The 24,965-nt window shown below is 45.9% G+C and overlaps 1 protein-coding gene across 5 annotated transcripts in view; it reads right to left on the reverse strand.

Annotated features, from left to right (window-relative positions):
- RNF216 (ring finger protein 216) overlaps positions 1–24,965 on the reverse strand; it is a 146,346-nt gene that overhangs the window by 11,986 nt on the left and 109,395 nt on the right. For all 5 annotated transcript variants that reach the window (XM_075899673.2, XM_075899671.2, XM_075899674.2 and 2 more), the window contains 3 exons: positions 22,217–22,314; positions 18,707–18,929; positions 3,238–3,307 (listed from right to left, as the gene is read on the reverse strand). In XM_075899673.2, the coding sequence (XP_075755788.2) occupies positions 3,238–3,307; positions 18,707–18,929; positions 22,217–22,314 (391 nt within the window). The remainder of the gene's footprint in view (positions 1–3,237; positions 3,308–18,706; positions 18,930–22,216; positions 22,315–24,965) is intronic.

Here is a 24,965-nt window from a genome sequence, read left to right on the forward strand (position 1 = left end):
TCCTTTCTTGGCGTCTTCTTTGCATCAGTCTTGGGCACAGCTTGTCTGCTGCAGGATGCTGGCTAGTCCACAAGCAGGATCTCAGAGCTAGATTCTCCAGGAGGAGCACATATCAGCTGTGTCTAGACTGGCCAGTTTTTCCGGAAAATCAGCTGCTTTTCCGGAAAAACTTGCCAGCTGTTTACACTGGCTGCTTGAATTTCCGCAAAAGCACTGATTTCCTACTGTAAGAAATCAGTGCTTCTTGTGGAAATACTATTCTGCTCCCATTCAGTCAAAAGTCACTTTTGCGCAAAGCTTTTGTGCAAAAGGGCCAGTGTAGACAGCTCAGATTTGTTTTCCGCAAAAAAGCCCCGATCGCGAAAATGGCGAGGATCTAGATTGGCCACGGACGCTTTTCTGCAAAAAGTGCTTTTGCGGAAAAGCGTCCGTGCCAATCTAGACGCTCTTTTCCGCAAATGCTTTTAACGGAAAACTTTTCTGTTAAAAGCATTTCTGGAAAATCATGCAATCTAGACGCAGCCCTCATGCCCATCTTTTAAACGGATTAGCCCATCAAAGAATGGGCAGGGCTTAAAGTCTGCAATTTTAAGTTTGCCATACTAAGAAGTCCTGTATAGGCTGTGTGGGTGTACAGAGGATCTAGCCATCAATACGTGGCCCAGACACGTTACAGCAGCTGAAGATGAAGATAACAACAGAAGTTCTGAATTATTCAAGTTTACAGAAAATTGAGTCAAAGCTGGGAACTAGCAGGCCTGGCACTTGCTGGGCTCTGCCTTGCTCCCATGGGCTGTAAAAGGGAAACAGAAGAGGGGTAGCGCCCTCTTATGGGAGCAAGAGAGGTACAAGGAATGGACACGTGCAGCTCTGCTTAACCAACTCCTCTCATTTCCGGTCTTGCACACACGAGACACACGTGGCCCTAAAGTGGGGCCTACAGAGAGAGACTGAGAAGAACACGGATTGTTGATGACATCCCTTGTTGGATAAGAACGGCCATACTGGGTCAGACCAAAGGTCCATCTAGCCCAGTTTCCTGTCTGCTGACAGTGGCCAGTGCCAGGTGCTCCAAAGAGGGTGGATCTCATGCTACCACCCTACATTTTGTCAGAATAGCATAGTCAACAATCTAGTACAGATTCTGTATAGAATTCAAGACTACTCCACAGAGAACTACTAACAGACATACAATGCAGCAGCTAAACTCTCTCCCATCTGTCCAATGACAATGATCAAGCAAACTGTCTCCTGCCATGGACAAACAGAGGCCAGGGGCATCATTCCTGACCCCCTGGCTAATAGCCTTTTATGGACCTAACCTCCATGAATTTATCTAGCTCTTTTTAAAACTGTATTATAGTCCTAGCCTTCATAGCCTCCTCTGGCAAGGAGTTCCACAGGTTGACTGTGCTGTGTGAAGAAGAACTTTCGCTTATTAGTTTTAAACCTGCTACCTATTAATTTCATTTGGTGTCCTCAAGTTCTTATATTATGGGAACAAGTAAATAACTTTTCTTTATTCACCTTCGACACCACTCATGATTTATAGACCTCTATTATATCCCCCCTCAGTCTCCTCTTTTCTAAACTGAAAGTCCCAGTCTCTTTAGCCTCTTCTCATACGGGACCCATTCCAAACACCTAATCATTTTAGTTGCTCTTTTCGAAACCTTTTCTAATGCCAAAATATCTTTGAAGCGAGGAGACCACATCTGTACACAGTATTCAAGATATAGGTGTGCTATAGTTTTATATAGGGGCAGTAAGATATTCATCTTATTTTATATCCTTTTTTAATAATTCCTAGCATCCTATTTGTTTTGACTGCTGCTGCCCACTGTGTGGGTGTTTTCAGAGAAGTATCCACGATAACGCCAAGATCTCTTTCCTGATTAGTTGTAGCTAAATTAGTCCCCCATCATATTATATGTATAGTTGGTTTTTTTTTCCGGCGTGCATTACTTTACACTTTATCCACATTAAATTTCATTTGCCATTTTGTTGCCCAGTCACTGAGTTTGGTGATATTTTTTTGAAGTTCTTCACAGTCTGCTTTGATCTTGACAACTCTTAGGGAGCTGCCCTGGATTTAGGAGGCGCTAAGAGTCACTACCATGTCTAGCAGAGCTATGCAGGCAAGAGCCTGGCTTATCAGCATTATACCAGTTTTGAATCTTTAAACTTAAGGAGTTTTCTGCTCTTCCAGAATCCCCTCCCAGCTGCTCCAATATAATCTCTCAATGCCCAGTATTGTGGGCTTTTCTCCTCTTCCAGGCCACACCTGTACAGGTGGAACTTCTCCCCCCCAGGGCAGGGAATCCCTCACCCCACATAACCATCTAGCCTCCGCATAGTTTAGGTTTGACAATGAGGAGCTCAAGGAGAGGCCCTAGTTGGGAGATGCTAGTTCTGTGACTATTCAGCTCCTGAATCATCTTTATTTACGTCTTCTGAACTTCCCCTGTTGCTCTCTGCCTTCGTTTCCATCATATTTCAAAGTCCAGAATCTGGCAGATCTCAGATAATTTAGCTGAGAGCGAGCAGATGTTTGGAGTGAGAAGTCTGATTTTTCTCTCCCTCTTCCTCAGGGGGAGCTCTTGGAGTCTTGAGGAGCTTCCCATTGCCCCACAAGCTGCAGCAACGGAGAGCGCACTGGACGAGGTAGGGCACAGGCATTTTCAATCTATCATTCAGACCTGCTCTGATCACCCCCAAGATTAATGGCTTCAACTCTCAGAAGACACCTTGGCAAAGATCCTTGTGCCCTGTCTATACAAGCACCCCCACCACTGGCAATGCAACAGAGAAATCTGTTGGGGTCATATTATTGTCACCATTCCCCTTCTGACTAAGGGCTAGAAAATATTTCCTTAAGTTAAAGTGGTCCCTGGAGAGACAAAACACCAGGTGATCCCAATATCTACAAGAGAAGAGGAGCAGAAAACAATCTAGTTTTTGCAAAGCAGATCAGAGCCCTTATCTAGTATGGTCACATCTAGGGCAGCTGGAAGGTTTTGTACAGTATGAAACCAACAAACGTCTGAAGCAATACCCCAAATGAGTTTTATTGGAGTGCTGTTATTAGAAGGGAATTTGCAAAGAGCCTGGCCTTTGAAGATGCAAGCAGAAACCAGAGACTCACCAGCAGCAGCTGAAAAGCTCTTGTGTTCTCCTAGTGCCACCACAATCCACCCCGGATCCCCTGTTTTGTAGGAGGGCAATTCCGTGACCTACCTCCATTCTTCTTCTTTTGCTCCTCTTCAGCCTCCTTCTGAATCTCCTGAATTATCTTCTCATCGTCTTCCTAAATAACAAAGTGAAAAAAACCAAACAGATTAATGAACCAGTTACTGCAACACAGATCTCTGCATTCTGACCAGAGCTAATGTAGTTGTGTGTGCATGTGTAGAGATTAGATGCCTGTTGTGAAAGTGATGGGTCATGCTACCACCCTACATTTTGTCAGAATAGCAGAGTCAACCATCTAGTACAGATTCTGTATAGAATTCAAGACTACTCCACAGAGAACAATTAATAGACATACGATGCAGCAGCTAAACTCTCTCCCATCCGTCTGAACAGTTGTCGGAGCGCTATTCATCTTTAAAAATGGCAATAGTCCATTAAATATTTACATTACATCAACAGCTCTAGAATAGTGGGCTCAACAATTGAATTAACACAACTTAAAATCTGGCTCTAGTAGCTGAATGTTTCACTAATGAATCCATTTAGATCTTATCTTGGATTCTGAGGACATGATTTCTAGCATGTTTTTTTAAAGCAATCTAGAAGTTTTAGTAAGAAAGTTCAGTGTTGTTGTGGCTGGCTTGGTCCCAGGATATTAGAGACACGAGGTGGTCAGAGTTCTGTATAGCTCAGAAGCTTCTCTCTTTCACCAACAGAAGCTGGTGCAGTAAGAGAGATTATGGCAGCCAGCCCTAATATAAACAGGCTTGTGAGAGAAACTTAGGACTGAAAGTGTCTCTCCACATCCAGCCACCGATCCTTCAATAACATCCTCACTTCTTTTGTTCTTCAGCCTCCCCCTGAATCATTTGCATTATCCTTCTGCACTTCCTGGCTTGTGATAGACAGACAAATGAAATAATTATGCTTTGTGAACCCTATGCATTCTGTTGTGGTAGCTAACATCCAGCATTTATATAGCTGGCCCTTTTCATAAAATGATCACAACACTTCACAAAGCAGAATATGAATGGTCCTCAAATGAGATGAGGTTGTGGGGGCCCATAAGTACCACCCAAAATGATCCCAGTGAAGTTGACATTATTATGCTTCATACAAATGATTTTAATTTTAGTGTAAAAACCAGAAATCATTTTGCCTGTTTCTTTTGATATTAACTATCCCCTTAGCCTATTCTGCCTGCTCCATACCACTCTGAAAAGGGCTTTTCCATTACAGAGCAGCACGAAAAAACTATCAGATCATATTATCAAAAGGACCAATGAGAGGATTCCTTATTCGTGCCTAACAAAAGATCATTTGGGATGTTTGGCTGTGGAACCTCAATTTGTATTTGTGGCTGTGATGCTCTTAACCATTCTTTGGCAAAAAATAAACTCAATGTAACATTGCAGACATTGGAGGCTACCAAAATGAAACAATGACCCCGTCATTTTTTGAGAAAAGCAGGAAATAAGCATTTTGGCTCATACCTCTTTTCTCAATAGTTTGAGACCTAAGGCTGGGCGTGGGAACTATTGCAGGACACAGACTATCTGCATTAGTCAGAAAGCACTTGGGGGTCATTTGTGTAAGTTATGTTCTCTTCAACTACTAGCAGGCTGCAACTGGATATATGAGGAATTTAAACAGTACATGTCTCACAAGATGCATGGCTCTAGTTAATTTGATCCATCTTATTTCCATTACTGTAAAACCCATACATTTCTTCTTGCAAATTTTTAATGCGGAAAATATTTTGTAATTTGGAGAGGGCTCTGGGGCCCTCCTATGAAATATGTTATGAGTGTGTATGTATAAAAGTGACTAAATTTTGCAAGCCTCCTGATTCAGAGCTAATCGCCCAGTATCTGTTCAGCAGCAATGGTGGCTAAGCTTGTTCAGGGTGAGGGGATTGAGGGGGAAGAGAAGGGGAGATAACCTAATTGTCTCCAGGAAACCTTATCCTGATCTGAAGAAAGCCATCAAACCTGATTTCTTCTCCCTCTCTGATTATTCTTCTGAATCACTGGTTAAATTTAAGTCTTCCCTAAACACTTTTTCAAAGGGATTACTTTCATGGATTGTTAATGATAGTCTATATATTGCCACGGAAGTGCTGAAGCACAGCTATTTTATGGAATAAGCTTACCATAAATCATACACAAGCTTCCAATTACCCTCTGAGTCTGAGCTCCTGGTATCAGATTGCATAGCATAGTTAGGAACTGGCAAACAGAGCTCAGAGGCATATCTTAAGTGTTCAGTTTTTATCTTAATCTCTGGCTTAGAATTCTCAAACTAGGGTTAAAATACTACTGAAATAAAACAGTATTTCTTGGAACAGCTGCACCTGAAATATGCAAGGAACTCACCCTGCACCGCCCCCCCAAGAAAAAAAAGATAGCTTTGTGCCTTTTTTTAGCCTGAGCCACACACCCACTCCTAAAACCATGCAATGATAGGCCCTCGCCAAGAGACACTCTTCTGCATACAAGCTCTCCAAGGAGAGTTTGGGGATAAACCCATGGAATGCTCCCCCAGGAACAGCTTGCACCCGCCATGTACGTGGATGCAGTTTTACTACCTTTAATCAAGGAAAAAATCATCTTCAGGAGATTCCCATTTCCTGGGCAAAGAGTGTGCTTTGCCCGGCACTTCATAAAATCCCCAACCCCTACTGACGTCTATAGTTTCTGCTTTACTTCGCGGATTCTGCAGACACTCCTCTCATGGTAGCTCAATTCCCTACATGACATCAGAAGCAGATACACAGAGGGCAAGTTCCTTCCAGGAGGAGAGCCATCAAGTGGGCCTGTGGTGAGGTGTTGCCTTGGGCCCAGAGCCTAGGGCACTGCCGGGATGCTGCCTCAGGCCCCGCCCCTTTAAGTATGGCCCTGAGGATATTCATCCAATACCCGGAAATCAACTCAAATTCAGAGCAACATCAATTAAAAATTACTCTTGTGCACAATCCCCAGGTGCTGCACCAGCTTTCTATAGTACCCATTTCCTCTGGAGCCAGAGAGAAGAGATAGGCCTTGAAGTACACCCTGGAGGCTCACAGACAGGCTGTTACAGGGGGTTGAGGAGAGAGAAAGAAGAAGTGCATATCAGAGACGTGAGGCCGGAATAAAGAATGCTTTGCCAGTCACATTGTCACTTATCTTCTGTTCACATGCCTCAGTTGACCACAACTGTGGCAGCACCGCATAGGGAGAGATGGAATCTCTTTGGCAGGTAGGCCCCAGCCCACTTAGGACTTCATAGATCAAAACCAACCCCTAAAAATTAATGCAGAAATCCAAGGCAGTGAAGTTCAGGTCACAGAGCACATGTTTAAGATGCTCCCAGAAAGAGACAGTGGTTAACAAGTAAGTTCTGAAGCAGCCGAACAGCAATAAAGCAGCCAACTTTTCCATTGTGAAATCCAATTTTCAGGAATATTTATAATTAATTCCACATTGTGCACAGCAAAGCCGCAGCCTAGAGCCATTCTGCGTCCATCTTCTAGAAGAGTGATGTCTACTAATGTAAGTGTAAAAAATGCCAATAAAACACTCTCCCGCTTAAAATCAAAACCCTGCATTAAAGCATTAGAGATTTGGCAAGTGCTTAATGTATTTTAATTACTATCAGTATTTAAGAAAAATGCATAGCAGCTGAAATAGAGGCCCAGAAACTGATGCAATGTGTGAGCAATAAAAGAGACTTTAGGACATTCTTGTGGAGGAAAGTTAACGCCAAAAGTGATGGCTGTTATAGTTACAGGTCAGAATTAAAAGCTGAGAAAATTCTTACTAAGAACCATCACTTATATGAGGAACGCTTTCACATTTTACTGCTCTACTTTTAAAGCAGAAGCTATTCCACAAATCCCCTGATAACTGAAAGAATAAAAATGATAGTAACAGTCATTTGCAGGCAAAGCCAATCCGCCTACCCCAACTTCTACCTCCCAAAAACCCAAGAACAGTTTATACTAGAGCTTCACCTGCAGCTGTTCTTTGCTCTGAAAAGACATCCTGTGATGTTCCCGCATGATTAATGCCTGTGGTATTGATTACATTCTGCAATGGAGATACTTCCTTTGGGCATTTATTGACCAAAGATGCATTGTTGTTACTGGGACACCAGGAGTTCCATAGATTGCTCTCCTTTTCCCATTTGTAGCTTATACACAGATTTTACACAGACTTATCAGTCCTTTTTAGTTCTCAACAGGAGTGATATAAATATTAGTAAAGTACACAGCACCACACAGGATTGGAAATGTAACCATTTTGCTTGTATAGGTTGCACCTCCCTTAACCAGGATGCTCCCATCTGGTAACATCCATGGTCTGGCATGATCATGGACGTTCCTGGATGAGAGTGCCCCAGAGCAGGAGGGCCAGCAGCTGGGAGCCCAGAGAGTCCGGTACCGGCAGGAACACAGCACCCAGGACATAGTGGTGATGGGACAGCTCAGGCGGTGTCAGAGTGCTATCAGGGTTGCTTGCTGTGTGGCAGCATGGCTGGGACCATGGCAGCCCAGGTGGCAGCAGCTGGGCCGCAGCAGCCTGGGTGGCGGCAGCGTGATTGGGACTGCCTGCCTCCCGGCTGCGACACCAGGGCTAGAGCTGCCAGGGCCATGGCAGCCCAGCAGAATCAGCAGAGCTGGGGCCATGTCTGTGGCTGCAGGAGGACAGGAAGGGAAACCTGGCAGGAGCTGCAGCAGCCCGGCAGAAGTAGCGGGGCCGGGGCTGGACAGCAGGCAGCCTGGCCCGTCAAAGGAACCGGCAGTGGGGAGGGGCAGCAGGCTGAAGGGCTGGTGTCAGGGGACCTCCCCTTGTCTGGCAAATTCCCTCATCTGAGACCGGTCAGGTCACGAGGGTGCCAGACCAGGGAGATCCAACCTGCAAATGAACTGCAGCGCTTCATGGAAACAGCAAACAGACACTACCCTGACAGACACTGGAGAACAGGGGTGGGTAATAATTTTCACAGAGGGGCCACTTCATGTATTTTGGTCCTTGGTCACAGGCTGGCTCCAGGCCTCCTGGAAGGGGCAGGACCTCAGGCAGAGGGGGTGGGACTACAGAGAGAGAAAGTGAACAAGACACTCTTTGTGAGACACAAACTTTGACACAGTGTGTGGCACAGAGATCATAGAATCATAGGACTGGAAGGGACCTCGAGTCATCGAGTCCAGCCCCCCCGCCCTCAAGGCAGGATCAAGCTCCGTCTACACCATCCCTGACAGATGTCTATCTAACCTGTTCTTAAATATCTCCAGAGAGGGAGATTCCACCACCTCCCTTGGCAATTTATTCCAATATTTGACCACCCTGACAGTTAGGAATTTTAGATGGTAGAGCACATATGGGAGTGTGTGGGGGGCACAGACTGGGTGCGTGCTGGCTGCTGATGTTCCTAGAGACACCACATGCTGTCTCTAAGTCAGGGAAAGCCACCTGCTCTGCTGCCTCCCCCCTGTAGAAATGAGGCATGGGGAGAAGTGAGCATGTAAATGAGACCAAGCACGCATGAGCACTGAAATCTTAGAATCAGGACCACAGCCTCTTAAGACGGGCACTGCTCTGAGTCACTCCACTGTGTCTCCCCCTGTCCCTGACCCTTCTGCAGAGGCAGGGGGGCACCTTGACTTCAGCACTCCCCTCACCCCATCTCTCTGCATAGCTAGCAGGAGAATCTTGGGAGCAGCTTGGCTGTGGATAGAGCAAGATGAGGGGAGAGGCAGCTGAATATGCGCTCCTGGTTGTACGTATGCACCTGTACGTGGGTTGGGAGGCGGTGTCTGGCCAGGGGAGAAGTGCAAGAGGGAGGCTTGGGGTAGGGTGTCTGGTCAGGAGGGAGAGTATAGGAGCAAGGGAGGTTGGAGAGTATGGCCAGAATGGAGGGTGCAGGAGCAAGCTGGGGGGGTGTGTGGTCTTGGTGGGGGGAGGGAGGGATGCCAATGGCAGCAGTGGGGAAAAGCCTGAAGCCAGTGTGTCACTGCACTGACATTACCCCAGCGGGGTGGGGGGAGTTTAGCCCCCCCCAATTCCCAGGCAGGAGCACCAGCTTCCTGCTAGGAGGGCACACGGATGGAGAGGGGAGGTGAAGAAAGCCCCGAAAGACCAGCTCAGGGAGAGCGGCAGAGCAAGCGGTCCCGTGCGCTCGTCAGTAAAAAATGACACCAGGTCTCCCAGCAATCCCGCCGCCCCAGAGCGAGGCTGCAGGAGGATCAGGAACACTGCTGCACAGCACATGTTAGTGTCAATGGTGATTTACAAACTCAGCCGCTCCGCTCTGAGCCGGCGGGCCCCAGTGATGGGGGAGGGTGGGTGCCCAGCTGGGGGGGAGTGAGGGGAGGGGTCAATATACCGCGCTGGAACTCAGGTCAGGTGCCTATGCGGAGCCAGTCCACGTGACAGGTGCTGCTCCGATATCTAGCCTGCGGCAGCCCAGCTGCAGGAGGTGCTGGGCTAAAACTTTATTCACACATTGCTGGGACAAAAATCTCCGAAGAAGGCACCACGAGAGCCCGCTGGGAACCAAGTCCTATGCGCAGGCAGCCTACAAACCCCAGCAGCTCCCACTGCAGCGGTGGCCTGATGTCCACTAGTTCCACATGCGGGTGGTTGAGGGGTGCCCAGCCTGCAATGCTCCCCTCCGGGGTGGAGGGGGAGGAAATGAGGGGTGAGCACGGCCTCTCGCTGCCTGCAGTGCTGCTCAAAGCCGCAACTCGCCCTGGCCTCACACTGCCCGATCCTGCTCCAGCCTGCAAGAGCCCAGTTTTCCTTTCCCCCTACTTTCATTGGCCAGGTAAACCCAGGAGCTAGTGCCAGTGCCACAGATCCTCCAGAGGAGCGAGACGAGGGTGAAACAGACAATCCTAGCCATGGGTCGCCAGTGCCAGCACCGCTCCAGCTGCCTCTATCCCAGTGGGGAAGGAGGAGGAGCTCAGCTCAAGTCGTGGACTACCAGTAGTCCATGGACCCACCACACTTTGAGAACCAGTGAGTTAAAACAATGGCCACACAGACTTTGCAAAGGAATTTCTAAATCTAAACGCTCTTTAGTCAGACTAAGCACATGAACTACACAGATCTATGGAAGAATAAACCACATGCATGCAACACTCTCCTTCCAGGAGAGTGTTTTGGTCAGTCCTTCCAAGGTTGTGGGACCTTCCTGTCTCCTGCTCAGTTCTGCCTTCTCCAGTAAGTGACTGCACTTCCCTATTATAAAAGTTCTAGTCTCTCCTTTATCAGGTGCCCTCACCCCCAAAGACCTTCAAATCCACTGCCTACTTTGTTGTTTTGTTACCGACCATTGTCCCTTGGCTGCAGCCAGCTGATTGTTTTAAGGTGCTTCTATTTGAATGCAAGACCATCCAGGTTAATGACTCCTGATTGCTCTCCACAGTTCTCGTGGGGAGGGGGAGGGGCAGAGAGATCTGCACACCTACTGGATAACCCAGTCCAACATGCAAGGCAAGGCAGGGTGCACTGTGGAATCAAAATGATGTTCATAAAACAAAATGGAACTTGCAGAATGATGGAGGCATATCCAGACACACACTAATCTGTCACATAGGGCTTCTGTGAGGAGTAGGCAGTTTTCAGCACATTTTGCAGACACAAAGGAAATAATTTTCCATACTACAGATTTACCACATGGAACTTACTGCAACAATAATCAAGAACAACCATTTGGGAAAATGAAAACAGCACTAGACTTTTTCAGGGCTGGCAAGCATATCCAGAGTTCTAACTGCAAAGACTGAAAGAATGAGCATTCCAGGAAGGATATAAACTCTCCTGCTTCTGGGCATAAACCAACCTCTAACTAGGAATAAAATCTCAGGTAATCAATTAACTGGTTCAATGTTATGTTTAACTGGTTCACCAATTAAATGGGGGCAGGTGGTGGGGCTGCTCCAGCCCAGCTGGGCTGTAACAGACCCTTCTGCTCACCAGCCACAACTGGGCTGGAGCGGCCCCTGGTTGGGACTGAAGCCGCCCTGGCGGGGGCTACCCCAATTGACCATTCACATCCCTACCTCTAACTGAAAGAAATTAAGAAATTCCCTATGGGCAAGTTATTTCATTTCATAAGAGCTTAGTGCAACATTTCTTGCATCTTTACAGCATCTGGGACTGGCCATTGTTTAAGACAGGATACTAAGGTATAAGAACCCAATAATCTGATCTGACAGTTTTTGAGAGCCTATCATTGCAAGTGTTAATTAGGTGAACCCAAAAGATGAACCCGATGTATCTAGACACCAAGAAAGCTCTTTACAATCAAGGACAAGGTAGCTTTTCTTTCCCCAAGAAAGTAACAAAAGGGTTAAGATTGTGCACCTTTGGGACCTGACCACTTCCAGATGAGAGATTTTTCCGGACCAGGGGAGGTCATTTCTGGCTCCCCTGCTACTGGCCCCCCTAGCTCTGGCCTTGCCCTCTGGCCTCCCAGCTGGCTCCCCACCTCCTGCAGACCCCATTGCCCTACCAATCCCCACAGGCAGCCACGCATGAGGACTCTTGCCCCCACCTCTCCCCCAGGCAGCTGCGTGCCAGGGCTCTCGACATGTCCCTCCCCCCAGCTGCGCACCACCGCTTTGGCCCTCCCCAGCAGCCACGCATCGGGGCTCTTTGGCTCCCTTAGGCAGCCACGTGCCGCTGCTCTGGGCTCCACCCGGCTGCTGCCGTGGAAGCAGCCGCCAGCACCACAGGGCCATTGCCACCGCTGCTGCGGCTGCCAGATCTCCCAGCCCTGCTGCTGTGCACTGAGCTCTCTACTGCTGGCCCTCTACTAGGACCCTCTGGTCCAGTAACATCCGGGCTGGACCACTGATGTTGCCGAACCAGAGTCTCCCTGTTTAGGGAGTTTCAACCTGTAGTAGAATTTACCAGACTAGTAGTCAAGAGACCAAGGAAGAGGTTAGAAAGGACTAATCTTTGGGTGCCAGAAAACCATGTGATGATGGTAGAGGAGGGGCGACTTTGCTAAACTTGGGCCTTCTATTCTCCCAGATGAGATAATATCAAATATAAGGAGGTGCCAAACAAAAGCGACTGGACCCTGAAAGGATTTATTTTACATCCAATAACCGCAGACATCACATCACAAAACTGCCCAAGACCTATCAAAATATCCTGCATTTGAAATGGCAACACAAAACTGAGATCTGGCCCCGAATCCAATATGTGGGCATGCAAACTGCATCTCACCAAGTTCTATCCGTCAAATGAAAGACATGTGACACAGAGGTAGAACAAAAGAGCGCGCTGGACTGACCTGTTTTTTACTTTCAGGAGGGGCTCCAAAAGCAAGGAGGATCTGGTTACATTTTTTAAAAAAAGCTCTTGCTTTCAGCAGCGTCCCCTTTTGAGTTCAGAGGAGCACAGAAAGCATTGCGCCAAGCACAGAGGAAGAGGATGGCTCGGACTTAGAGCCTGTGGCAGACTCGTGGAGGGTTGAAATAAAGAGATGGCTCAGTTGCTAAGGCAAGCACCCTTTCATTGCAACAAATGGAAAGCTAATTCTGACAAGGCTTTTAGGAAGGAAAACAACACACCCAGCTACTGCCTCAGCAGCAGTAGGCATGTACACAGTGAGGCCAAAAACATGAGGGAAGAGAAACTGCAGTGTCAAAGGATAAAGGATTCACAAGTCACATATAGAGGCTAAATCCCAACAGCAGTTCCAAAATAGAATCTATTTTACCCTATCAATGAAGCTTTTCAAAATATTTTATCGACAAGGCTTTTTTTATACCGCCTTTAATTACCGAACATCACAGGAAAACGCCTGCCAGCCTCATGTGAAAGGAGAAATGACAGACCCACTAATTATTTCAAGGGCTGAGGTTTTTTGCTTTAGAAAAATGACTCTGAATGGGTTTATCTACCAGGGCCTCCCTTTCTGGGGTTTTTTAATGCTCTCTTTTCCATGTATGTGTGGCCACAGCTGCTGTTAATAAACTTGAAATGATTTCATGAAAGAGACTTCCAAAGGATTAACATTTTGTTTCAAATCATTCCCAGATCAGCAGCGGGGAGCCTGTGGAACACAGGGTGCTATTTCTTGTGTAAACACAACGAGGAGTCCTATGACACTTTAAAGACTAAAACAGATTTGTTTGGGCATAAACTTTCGTGGGTAAAAACCACTTTGTCCGACCCAAAGTGAGTATTACCCACGAAAGCTTATGCCCAAACAAATCTGTTGTTCTTTAAGATGCTATTGGACATTGAGTTTTTGCAGATACAGACTAACACGGCTACCTCTGAGATGTATCTTGTGTTCTCCTTTATGCAACAGGAAATGGGAATTAAGGCAGCTGTGTCAAATGGGAGAGGGTAGATGAGGTACTGCAGGAAAAGGGGGGGGGGGGCTGCTAGAGAACACATTGGCATAAGAACATAATGGCCATACTGGGTCAGACCCATCTTGCCCAGTATGCAGTTTTCTGACAGCGACCAGTGCCAGGTGCTGCGGAAGGAGAGAACACAATGAGACACTTTATCAAGTGACCTACCCCCTGTCATCCAGTCATAGCTTCTAGCAGTCAGGTGTTCTGTCAGCACAGGCTGATTTAAGCGATGGGATTACATGCCAGTTAGCAGTTCTGCAATTTCATATTTGAGTTTTTTCAGACTTCTTGGATGAATACCATCGGTGTTGGTGGCTGACTTCTGTTTGCCTTATCAATTTGCTCCAAAACCAGTTCTGCTGATAACTCAACCTGGGATAGTTCCTCAAATTTGCCACATGAAGATGTGGAGCTATTAAAACAGCCATTCAGTTTTGAGAGGTCTAAGTGGATGATCTACAACAGTGGTCTCCAACCTTTTTAAACATAAGATCACTTTTTAAATTTAAGTCAGTCCAGAATCTACCTCAAACCCAAACACCCCTGCTCCCACCCCTTCTCCCTGGCCCTGCCCCTTCGCTGACGCCCTGCTCTCCTTACTCTGTGAGAATGGGGTACAGGAGAGGGGGACATCAGCACCTCTCTGTCTCTGTCCCCCCCCCCCCCACCTTGCACAACAAGCAGGGGGCTCCCAGGTAGCAGCTCTGAGGGCTCTGGAGTAGCAGAGCAGCGTGGGGATAGGAAGCTGAAGAGCCGGCACTTGATAGCCTCCCAGCCAAACCAGTCAGGATCACCTGTCAGAGGCTCCAAGATCTACCAGTATATCCTGGTTGGTAACCACTGATCTACAATAATCACAGTATTAAAGGTATTTGAATTTTTGGTCCCACAATAAGCCAAACTAGTTTTTAGAGAGGACCATTGTCTCACCCTCCCCAGAGCAGAGTTTAAAGTCGTTTGCGTGCCTTAATTTGCACATTTCTTATCTTAACAGGTCTCGAGTTCTTCTGTGTCTAAGCTTCACTCTGAATTTCCTTGGTTTATAATGTCAGAATTTGAGATAATGCAGTTATCTGTGGAATCATTTTTGCCTTAAGTTATTCAAACATACTCTCAACTTTAATTCCCAGTTTAATGTAGTTTGTCTGGGAATTTCTTAAGCATTTTGTAAAGTCATAAATCTTGACCCAAAAACTCAAAGCGGAAACTAACATTCAAAACTTCCAGTAACTTGAACATAGGCAACATAAACAAACATTTTAAATTTTTTAAACTCTTAAGGGCAGATTCATTGGTTCACCAAAGCAGTCAAACTGATACGAGTCATTTGGGTTTACAGCTGCACTGCATCAGAGCTGCACAGACCAGCTGAGCGCATGGGTAAAAACTGGCCCTTAATTTGCAACTTATTTATGGGCTTAGAGAGTGGCCTTAGTGATAGCATGTGACTGGGGGGGTTAGGGTTAGGGGGAGGGGGGAGAGGCAGGGAACGGTGACTTCTAGAATCCTTGATTCCCAATCTCTTTGTGCTCAGTGCCAGCAGCAGGGCCTATGTATGCAATGAAATTGAGGCTGCACTGCCAACGAAAGACTTTTCAGAAATGATGCTCAAGCTAGCATGTGGCCAACATAACATCAGAAGTGACAGCTTGGCCAAGCAGCCTACCAATGAGATCTCTTGGCATCGAAGTCCAGTCGTGCTCATATCCCTAATGCACGAGAATCAACAGAATTGTTGAATGCAAATTATACAGAAAGGGTGATAATTGGTTAAATTATCCCATATGTCACAATGGCCCCACTTAGTAGTAGCCTGGGCTTGTTTGTAGCCTATGTAACCATAACCATTAGACACTAATAACTTAGCTTAGTTACAACTTAATCTGTTAAAGTATTGCCTATGGACCCATTTAAATTATTTTTATTATAAAGAGAGATTTAAGAGCCTGCATTATTCCGGTAAGATCATTTGGGACAAAGAATGACAATGCTAAATGTTTTAAAGGACTCTGTTTTAATTACATTTTAGCTGTAATTAACAGATCTGAATAGTCTCAGAAGACTTATTCTAGACAAAGTGAGGTTAAATTCTTTAAGGGCAAAATTGAAATTGGTTTTAACTATGGAATCTCAACCAACACCTCCAGGGTTCTTCACCAAGGCTATCACTCATCCCAGAACGTAACAGCAAGTTAAAAGGCATATTTATGAAATACCAATGTGCAGGGTGAGGTCTTGCACCACAGTTACCATTTCTTGCCCTGTTAATAAGACAAGCAGAATGTGGATATGTCTACACTTGCACCTTCTTTCAAGAGAGGGATGCAAATGCAGCTGAACGAAATTGCAAATGAAGTGTGGATTTGAATTTCCTGTGTTTCATTTGCATAATTGCATACCACCGCTATTTCGAAATAACAAATGCTGTGCAGACATGGTTATTTCGGGAGAAAACCCTTCTTCTGAAATAACCGGTAAACCTCGTTGTATGAGGAATAAAGCTTATTTTGGAAGAAGGGTTTTCTCCTAAAATAACCGTGTCTACACGGCCTTTGTTATTTTGAAATAGTGTATTTCAAAATCGTGGCGGTCCGCGATTATACAAATAAGCACAGGAAATTCAAATCCCACGCTTCATTTGCAATTTTGCTCAGCTGCATTTGCATCCCTCTCTTGAAAGAGGGTGCAAGTGTAGACATACCCTGTGATAACTCTGTCCCCACCAAGGACGTTCTCAATTCCCTTCTGTCCCCTCGTAGTGTGGGGAACGGATATGCTGAACTAGTCAAGGGTATGTACACTTCTAGATAAAAACAAGAGCAGTGAAGATGCAGAAACTAGTGTGCTTCTGCAACCCTGCCTCTAATAAAAGCACCCTTGAATGTACGTGTCTGCCCATGTCATGATTGCAGCACTCTGCTAGCTGGCCAGGCGCTGCTCGCATGTACAGGGCTGCAGATTCAGAAAGCAGCTGAGTGGCTCAAAGCTTTTCTTCGCTGTATCCTGAGCACTAAGTTTGCCTACAGGGGCACATGAGCCACCATGGACATGCCAACTCCAAACTAAGCAACAAGGACTTTCTGTTGATTAAGGACGAGAGGGTTAGGAAGGAAAGAAAAAAGTAAGGAGGATTACATCGAAAAGGGCTTAATGGTACAGACACAAATGGCATTGGTGCCCAGACATGGAGCAAAGGGGTCTTGCTTAGTATTGGCTGATTCCCCAATTCACTGGCATGTTTTTCTCCACCAAGACAGAGCACAGGAGCCCCCAGTCCTGATGTTCTTCTGCCTCTCTTGATTTCCCCTTACAAGATGAACAACTTAGCTTGCATTTTGTATTTCTTACCCTTGGGTAACTTTCTTTGTGTTGGCAACAAGGAGTCCTGTAGCACCTTATAGACTAACAGATGTCTTGGAGCATAAGCTTTCATGCGCAAAGACCCACTCTCCAATACATCTGTTAGTCTATAAGGTGCTACAGGACTGCTTGTCGCTTTTGCAGATCCAGACTAACATGGCTATTCCTCTGATACTTTATGTTGTTTTCCCCTTTCCCCATGCTAGAACAGAGCTGGGGCAAGACTGAAAGAGCGATCCTAAACCCTTTCACTTATTGTCCTTGAAACTCTTAAAAAAAGATTTAATACACCAAAGAGCCATTTACCATTTCAGCTTAAAAGCCTACACAGACCCACGTTTCATGGCACCCTTGTGCACATGGAGCAGAGAACTCACCCAGCTTCAACTCCTCAGCTAGCCAATGCTTCGTCATCCAAAAAAGCTGGCAGTGCTGCCTCCCAGCTGAGAGTGGGAAAATTTTGCTTTGCTGTGTTGGTTAATTAAGCAGACGAAGAGGGCTGGATGACAGCCTATTCTTTGTTTGAGTCTAAGTACAGTATGAGCTTTCTGAATGGCCCTGTGTTCTCTCCGGCTCTGAAGAGATGCCATTGCTGAACACAATCAGCAGCCTTGTGGGAATGAGGAGGCTCTACTGTTCCTGACTTGCAGAATCATGCCCTGATGGGAAATGGAAGAGTGGAATTAGACTGACTGGACACTGCATGAACAGGCATCAGAAGCACTGTGGCAGTGGCAAGGGGGAAAGGTGTACTTAGCTCACAGTCTAGCTTTGTTCTGGGCAAAAAACTACCAGTGCTGGGAGGAGTCAGAAGAGAATTTTTGGAGGGAGGAATGGGAATTTAAATCGATGACTGAACCCAGCTGGGCTCAGAATTCTGTGGAAACAGTGGTGCTCTTGAGAGCCTGCAGGTAGAAGGAAGTGAGTGGGGATGTCCACTTAAAGGATGACCGCAATGCAGGGCAGTTCACAGAGTAAGGAAGCCAAAGAGGGGCATGCTTCCCCTGCCTAAAGGTGAACCCGGGCAGCTCTGATAACCCACTGTAGTCCTAGTACTGCTACTCCTTCAAGGGTGAAGAGTCTGAATCATAGAAGCTCAGGCAGATGCTGGGGAAAACTGGCTTGCAACTTCGCTGTTTTAAGGCTTCTTCCTGCAGCATGACAATCCCCCCACACACCCCCAAATCCCATTTTCTGGCTTTGTACAACTCGCATCTTCAGGACTGAGAGTTGCCTGTTTGTTATACCCATGACAGTGTTCCCTAGACAGAGCTACACTTCAGTCCTTTTCAGCATAAGCAATGCCAAAAGCAGCAACAGTGGACATAACTAATATACTGTACCAGTGATTTTGTATCTTTGACTATCAGGCACTTTACAAAGGTGCATTCATTCATCCAAACACAGTGTCATGATAAAAGTCCAAAAATGAGCTGGTCACAGAAGTGGGAATAAATCTCTGGAGTCCCACTTCCATCCTTTGCTCTGACCACTAGATACATGCTCCTCCTTGCTGCTTGCCTATCTCGCTATAAAGAGGCCATGATCCTTGTTCTTAGCACTTCTGACTGGAGAACCATCTTTATTGGAGTCTTTCAGTTTTCCCTTGGGTAAAAGAGTATTTGGGTCCTTTACCAGAGCAATCTGGCTGGCCCCGAGGCAAGGAAATGGTTGTGTTGCACCTATGCTGATGTGTAAACAGAGCTTATATGGTAGAGAGTTCCTAACACAAGGTATTAATAGTGAACAGTGATTGCAATATTCCATACTTAGTGAATCACTTACCGTGGGGTCGGTCCAGAGAGAGCATTTTGCACATTCCTGGCAGGGGGCCCCTGGTGATCGAGGGTGTTGGCAGAAGTGGTCATATCCATTAATGGAGGCTCGGCAGAGGTAGCACATTTGGGCACCACAACGACAGGACATGCGGTTGCAACCCTCAGATTTAATTAGGCCAGTACCACACTTATGGCATTTTCGAATCCGGGCTGCAGTCATTTTCTCTTCTCTGTAACGTAAGAAGGGTAAAAGGGAAAGAAGCTGGAAATGGTATGTTTGTTTTGCCTGTTCTCAGCGTGAATAATGAGAACCCAGCAATCTCAATAGCCCTTTCCCTAACTTTTCCCTCACTTCTTAGACAGCCCTCTGTTTCTCCCTACTTCTCCTCCAAAGCCTTGTGTTGTTCCAATGCAGTCTGGGCTGAACTCCATTTGGAGTCAACCCACGAGGAGTAGAAAACAAATTAAGTGAAAGGAAGTTTACTGGTTACATTCTACAGGCTTAAATCTGGTTTCCAAGTGAGCCAAAACGCAGCAGGGCTAAGCTCAGTTTTTGACTTTGTTTTCAAATTCATTCCAAGGGCCAAAGGGTATGTGGATTCTTGACTTGGCTGCACAGAAAAAGAGTCAAGGAGATGAAGGTATAGGAAAAGCAAACTGTGTAATGTCATTCTGTAACTACAGCTCCTCTCTGGCTGTTGCTTCGGTTACCAAGTTGCCATGGAACACGTTTCAATTTTTAATCTGGAAGGCCTGAGAATTTTGGACATTATTTTTCTTTCCTGTCTGGTGAATAAAACAAAGGAACATCTTTCCATAGAGAACGGGCATTTTGTCCCTGTTACTAAGTCTCCCCGCTATTCCCACAGAGATTCTCTAGACCGGGACGGCCAATAAGTGGCCCAGATGCAATTCACTAAAAGTTAGCTGTGCATGATGCTTTACTCACTTGCATGTCCACAGGTACAGTTGCTCACAACTACTATAGGTTGCAGTTTGCTGTTCCCGGAAATGGGAACTATAGGAAGCAACCATGGAGAATTGTGTCTGGCACGCAGGTTGCTCATTGCCCATTCCCTGCTCTGTGTGTTACTGTTCAAAGGAATGCACATATACTGTAGCTCAGATCGCCAGCTGGAATCCAGTTTGTTGTCTGGAAGCGCTTGGTTCTATCTATGATACCACACAACCCTGCCCTCTGTGAGATGGTTTGGTGAAGATGGGTAATTCTAAGATTTATAATTCTAGAGGTCTAATCCACTCAAAGGGTTCCAGTAACTACATTACCTTGGAGTGGGAACTGGAAGGAAAAGTTTTGGCAATTAGTGCCGGTCACCACGAGAGCTGAAAAATCTGATTATGAGATCTGTCTTACTAAGCTTTAGACCCAGCTAAATTCTTCAATTCACCATCTAGGAGAAAGAGAGGCTAGCGAAGTTCGAACCAGCAGGCTGGATGTGGAAGAAACTGTCACAGTAGCCCAGTGGAGGTGCTGCACTTGTATTGAGAGACGGGAACCCCTTTGCTTTGGCTGGCAAGGTTGTGTATGGAATAAGCACCATTTCCATTGGTGGTGTGTATCAATCCTGTTACTCGAGTGGTCTTGTGATATGGACATATGTTCAGTAGACAATGTGGCTGGTCACAGCAGCCTGCAGAGGGAGGCTACAGTTTATTGAGGTGCACTAACAGTGTAGTGTGAAGGCAGCCTTCATGACAAGAGCCCATAATATACCTTGCTTTCACCAGCATGATACACTTCTCACAATTCACAGCAACTTCAGACCTAGCACAAGTTTTTACTGTAGTGGCTTATGTAGTAGTATCCACACCCTCTCAGCCTTCCATCCCAAGGCTTGGATCTGCAGTTCATGGAACTAAATCTGTTCTGACTGCTGCTCCTCCCTTGTCCGTCTAACAGGATGCTGTTATGCATTTTTGGAAAACTTTGAACAAGGCAGGAAGCTAGGCCTGAACTCCAGCTGGGCTTCCTTTTCCCTATATTCAACAGGAAGCTTTATTGTCTTCATACAGTGAAACCTCATCTGGACTACTAACGAAGGCAAAATTCTGTTAAAGTTTTTAAAGCTACATCTTTCTCTTCTTATTTGGGACATGAGTGTCACAATACTCCCACTTCCTCTTTTCTACAGGGTGAGTAGTGGCAGAAAGACACTGAATGATGTCCCTGAAAGTTAATGTTTTGCTGAAAAATTATGTCCCAAGGGGTGAATGAAGCAGCGTCACTTGGACTCACAATGCCAAAACCTCCAGAGTTCAACTGTAGTATTGAAATGTGATTTCTGCCTGCCCCAAGCACACTAAAAACCAGATCAAAGATGACAAGATTACTAGAGTCTGGGATACACCTGAGAGAAGAGACACCAAATTAACAAAAGCAGGCCACTCTAATTCTAATTCAGCAGTTTTGTATCACAACCCCCACTTATTTTTCACAATTAGAAACAGAGAACGTAGGACAGCAAGGGACCTCAAGGGGTCTTTAGTCCAGTACCTTGCACTCAAGGGAGGGCTAAGAATTATTTAGGCCACTCCGAAGAGGGGTTTATCTAATTTGCTCTTTAAAATCTCCATGACACAGATTCCAGAATATTTTGGCTGTTGCTACAGTATGGACAAAGATTAGACTCCAAAAGAGATTTTCTGAAACTCCTTACATACATTTTAGCATTTCAGATGAAAGTCTGCAGTAGAGAGGTTAAAATGCATTTATTTAGGTAACACATTTACATGCAGCAGGGCAGGAGCTGGTATGCAGGGGAGCCAGCTTTTACTAGCTCCCTGTGAGCACCAACACTGCTGCCTCTGATATGGAGTCAGCTGGTGGGCAGGAGGCCTGTGTGTAACCCTTTACACTTGCACACTTCTAGTCTGTAGAAGTCTTCAGAGAATAACTAACTTTAACAGCATGTACAATCTATTTGTGTGTAAATGTGTATGCACATCTCCATTTGCGTAGTAGAAGAGGCCAGAGGTGAGTGCTTTGCCCAGGTGTCACAAACTCCATTGCACCATCAGTTTACATTACCCCGAACCAAACATTAACAAGTGACCTGGTGACAAACTAAGGCTTGTTTTGTGTGTCAGTGCACCCTTCCTTTGCATACTACACAACATAACCAGCCAGATGCAGTACTAATGTCTCATTTCTTTTGAACAACAGGTACTACCTGTCACATTAAATGAATCAACAGTAATGTTCTGGAATAGAAACTCCCACCACCTCGATTTACCTCATGGACTACGCTGCTGAAAATCATTCCTGGAGCTTCTACCACAGAAGCCTGGTACTTATTCATTTTTCATAACCCCAGAATCCTCTCAGTGTACTGACACACAAAGTCAAGGGCCTTATTAATATACAAACAAGAATGCTCTATGTAGTCACACACACAACACTTATTACTGAATTTAGTAACACAGATGGTTTACTGTGCAACTCAGATTAGAAGTTAGAATAAGCACCCAGTTTTGACAGATTCAGGAAGTTACTTACATAGATGTTCTATATTTTATGTCATCCTTCTCAGCCAGCTGTTCACAGGTAAGGTTCATGTGCTCCTTCCATAGCCCCTGGCACTTCCTGCAGGTTTCCTAAGAATAACAACAGATGTTAATGAGAAAAGACAATCATAGCTACATCAAATATCAAAGCTACAGCTGTGGGGGCCTTCCCCAAATTGCACAGATTTGCACTGAAAGAAAGATCAGGCCTAAACCACACAAGTAGAACAGTGGTCATCCACTAGTAGATTTGGATCTACTGGTAAATGCTAGAGCCTCTGACAGGTGATCCTGTCTGGTTTGGCTTGGAGACTATCCAATGACAGTACATCGGCTTCCTCTTCCTCCACTTCGGTGGTGCGCCTGCCCTCTGCCTTAAAGCTGCTCCCCGCCACCAGCTTTCTACTTGCTGTGCAGGGTGGGGGAGGCAGAAGAGGGGGCTGCTGACATCAGGGTGCCCCCCTCCTCTGCCACTGTGATGAAGAGGAGTGCTGGCCAGCACCCGGTGTCTAAGGGGTTAAACTCAGGTAGCTAGCAAGGGTGTTGTCAAGGCTGTTCCCCACTCTGAGTGCAGAAGGTGGGGGCCCACAAGAGACCTTAAAAATACCTTGCCTCTACAGATTCTGCTTACAAAAACTCCCCAGAGTCACAGGTTTACTGACTTTGGGGTGTAGCTGCCATTATATCAAGTGATTTGCCCTAAAAAAAGGGGGGAAACACTTGAATCCCCCTGGGGTACCCCAAGCTCTTTACCACAAGAGAGCTTGAAAGAGAAGAGAAGAGAAAAACAAACTGCAGCCTCTGGTAACAGACCTCTTAGTCTGAGGCATGCACGCACGCACGCACACCCACCCACACTTTCCAGGACACAAGAACCAAATCACCACCTTAAAAAGTGATTTTTATTACAAAACAAAAGATATACTTATAGTTGCTCTGTAAAACCTAGCAAAGTAAAACACATTAAAACACAGATAATCTCTGGGAACAACTCTTAGATAGTGAATGGGGGAGGAAGGCAGAGATTCAAACAGAGCAGTTCAAACCAAACCATACACTTTTCCCTTTATTTTAATCTCAACCCTTTCTGGGTTCATTCCACTTGCATGACCGAATTCCTTGGGGGCATGGTAATCCTGCCCGGGTTTAAATCATTGTGTGTGTCAACTCCTGGTTTAACTCTCTCCACACAAAGAAAGCAGGCAAGGTATCTTACACAAATCAGATTTCAGCATTGTATCCCCATTGGATTTTGGCTCCCTGCCAACAGCCTTGCTAGCTACCTGAGTTTAACACCTTAGTCAGCGGTTGCTGGCCAGGTGCTCCTCCTATCCATCACAGCCACAGTACTCCATCTCCACAGCGTGAGCATGGAGTGCCTCACCTCAACTGGGTAGGGCAAGGGTATCTGGGTTCAGGGCTGGATTAAGGGGGAGCTAGCCAGGCAGCTGCCCGAGGTGCCAACCTGATTGAAGTGGTAAGGGGCGCCGCGCGCCCGGGAGCAGGGCACCCCTTACCATGTCAATCAGGCGCCATGTGTCTAGGGATGGGGCCGCATACCTGCTGCCCAGGATGCAAGTTTGGCTCGGTCTGGCACTGTCTGGGTTTGAGATAGATCCTGGATTGAAAAATTCAAAAAGCGATCTTGTGCTTAAAAAAGGTTGGAGACCACTGAAGTAGAAAGAGATTCACCAGAAGCAGTCGAGTTTGGCAAACCATCAGCATTCAGCTAGAGACCTGACCAACGGGGACGGCACAAGAGGAATTTGGGAGCTTCCTGCTGGTACGTAATCGCTTAACAATGGGCTCTAGGTATGAAGCCATCGCCAATAACTATGTAAGACATGGTCAGGAACTCTTAGTTGAACTGCTAGTTTTGGGGACAGCAGCTGGATAAGCCTAGAAGAAGTTTACAGGGACTTAAAATTTATATATAGTACTAACTGCAGCTGTCTTAGGCCAGGTCCACACTACAGGGGAAAGTTGGTTTAAGGCAGGCATGTCCAAAGTCCGGCCCGCGGGCCAATTGCGGCCCGTGTTCCGGTTTAATACGGCCCCCCAGGTAATTTGGCAATATCTATCCTTTATGGCCCCCCAACGAATCCATATGTATTGAGATGAATACATTGTAAAATCTCAGTTAATGTCAGTTGGTCTAAATCAGTTATAAATATATTTGGACACAACATGTATACTTGGTGTTATGTTCCTGTTCATATTTTTTGAACTTAGAAGTTGACAGACAACCTTTATTACCAATAATATGTAATGTACTTTACAATATTCCTGACATATATTGCAGCTTCCTGGATTTTTTTTTCATCTGGCCTTCAGATATGAAAGGCAGAGTGATTTAACACCTGTTTAGATTTGTCATCCATGTGACGAAATGAAAAGCATGCCGTTTGCAATAAACTTTGCATAAAATAGTTAATTTGCATTTAATTTTAATGGTTCAAAGAATGTCAGGCAAAATGGTCGGCCCTCACGCATATTCACTTCATCAAATCTGGCCCTCTTTGAAAAAAGTTTGGACACTCCTGGTTTAAGGTAAGCAATTCCAACCATGTAAAAAACAGATCAGTTCCACATAGTTTAAACTGAGCTTCAACACCATCCTCGCTCACAGCATGAGGTCAATGGGAGAAATGCTCCTGTGGACTTCCCTTACCCCTTGAGAGCAGTAAGAGCCCCAGCGTCCAAAGGGGCACCCTCAGCATTTGATTAGCATGTAGAGAGAC

The sequence above is a fragment of the Pelodiscus sinensis genome, chromosome 15 (genome assembly GCF_052426305.1).
Source record: "Pelodiscus sinensis isolate ZL-2025 chromosome 15, ASM5242630v1, whole genome shotgun sequence".
Lineage (NCBI taxonomy): Eukaryota > Metazoa > Chordata > Testudines > Trionychidae > Pelodiscus > Pelodiscus sinensis.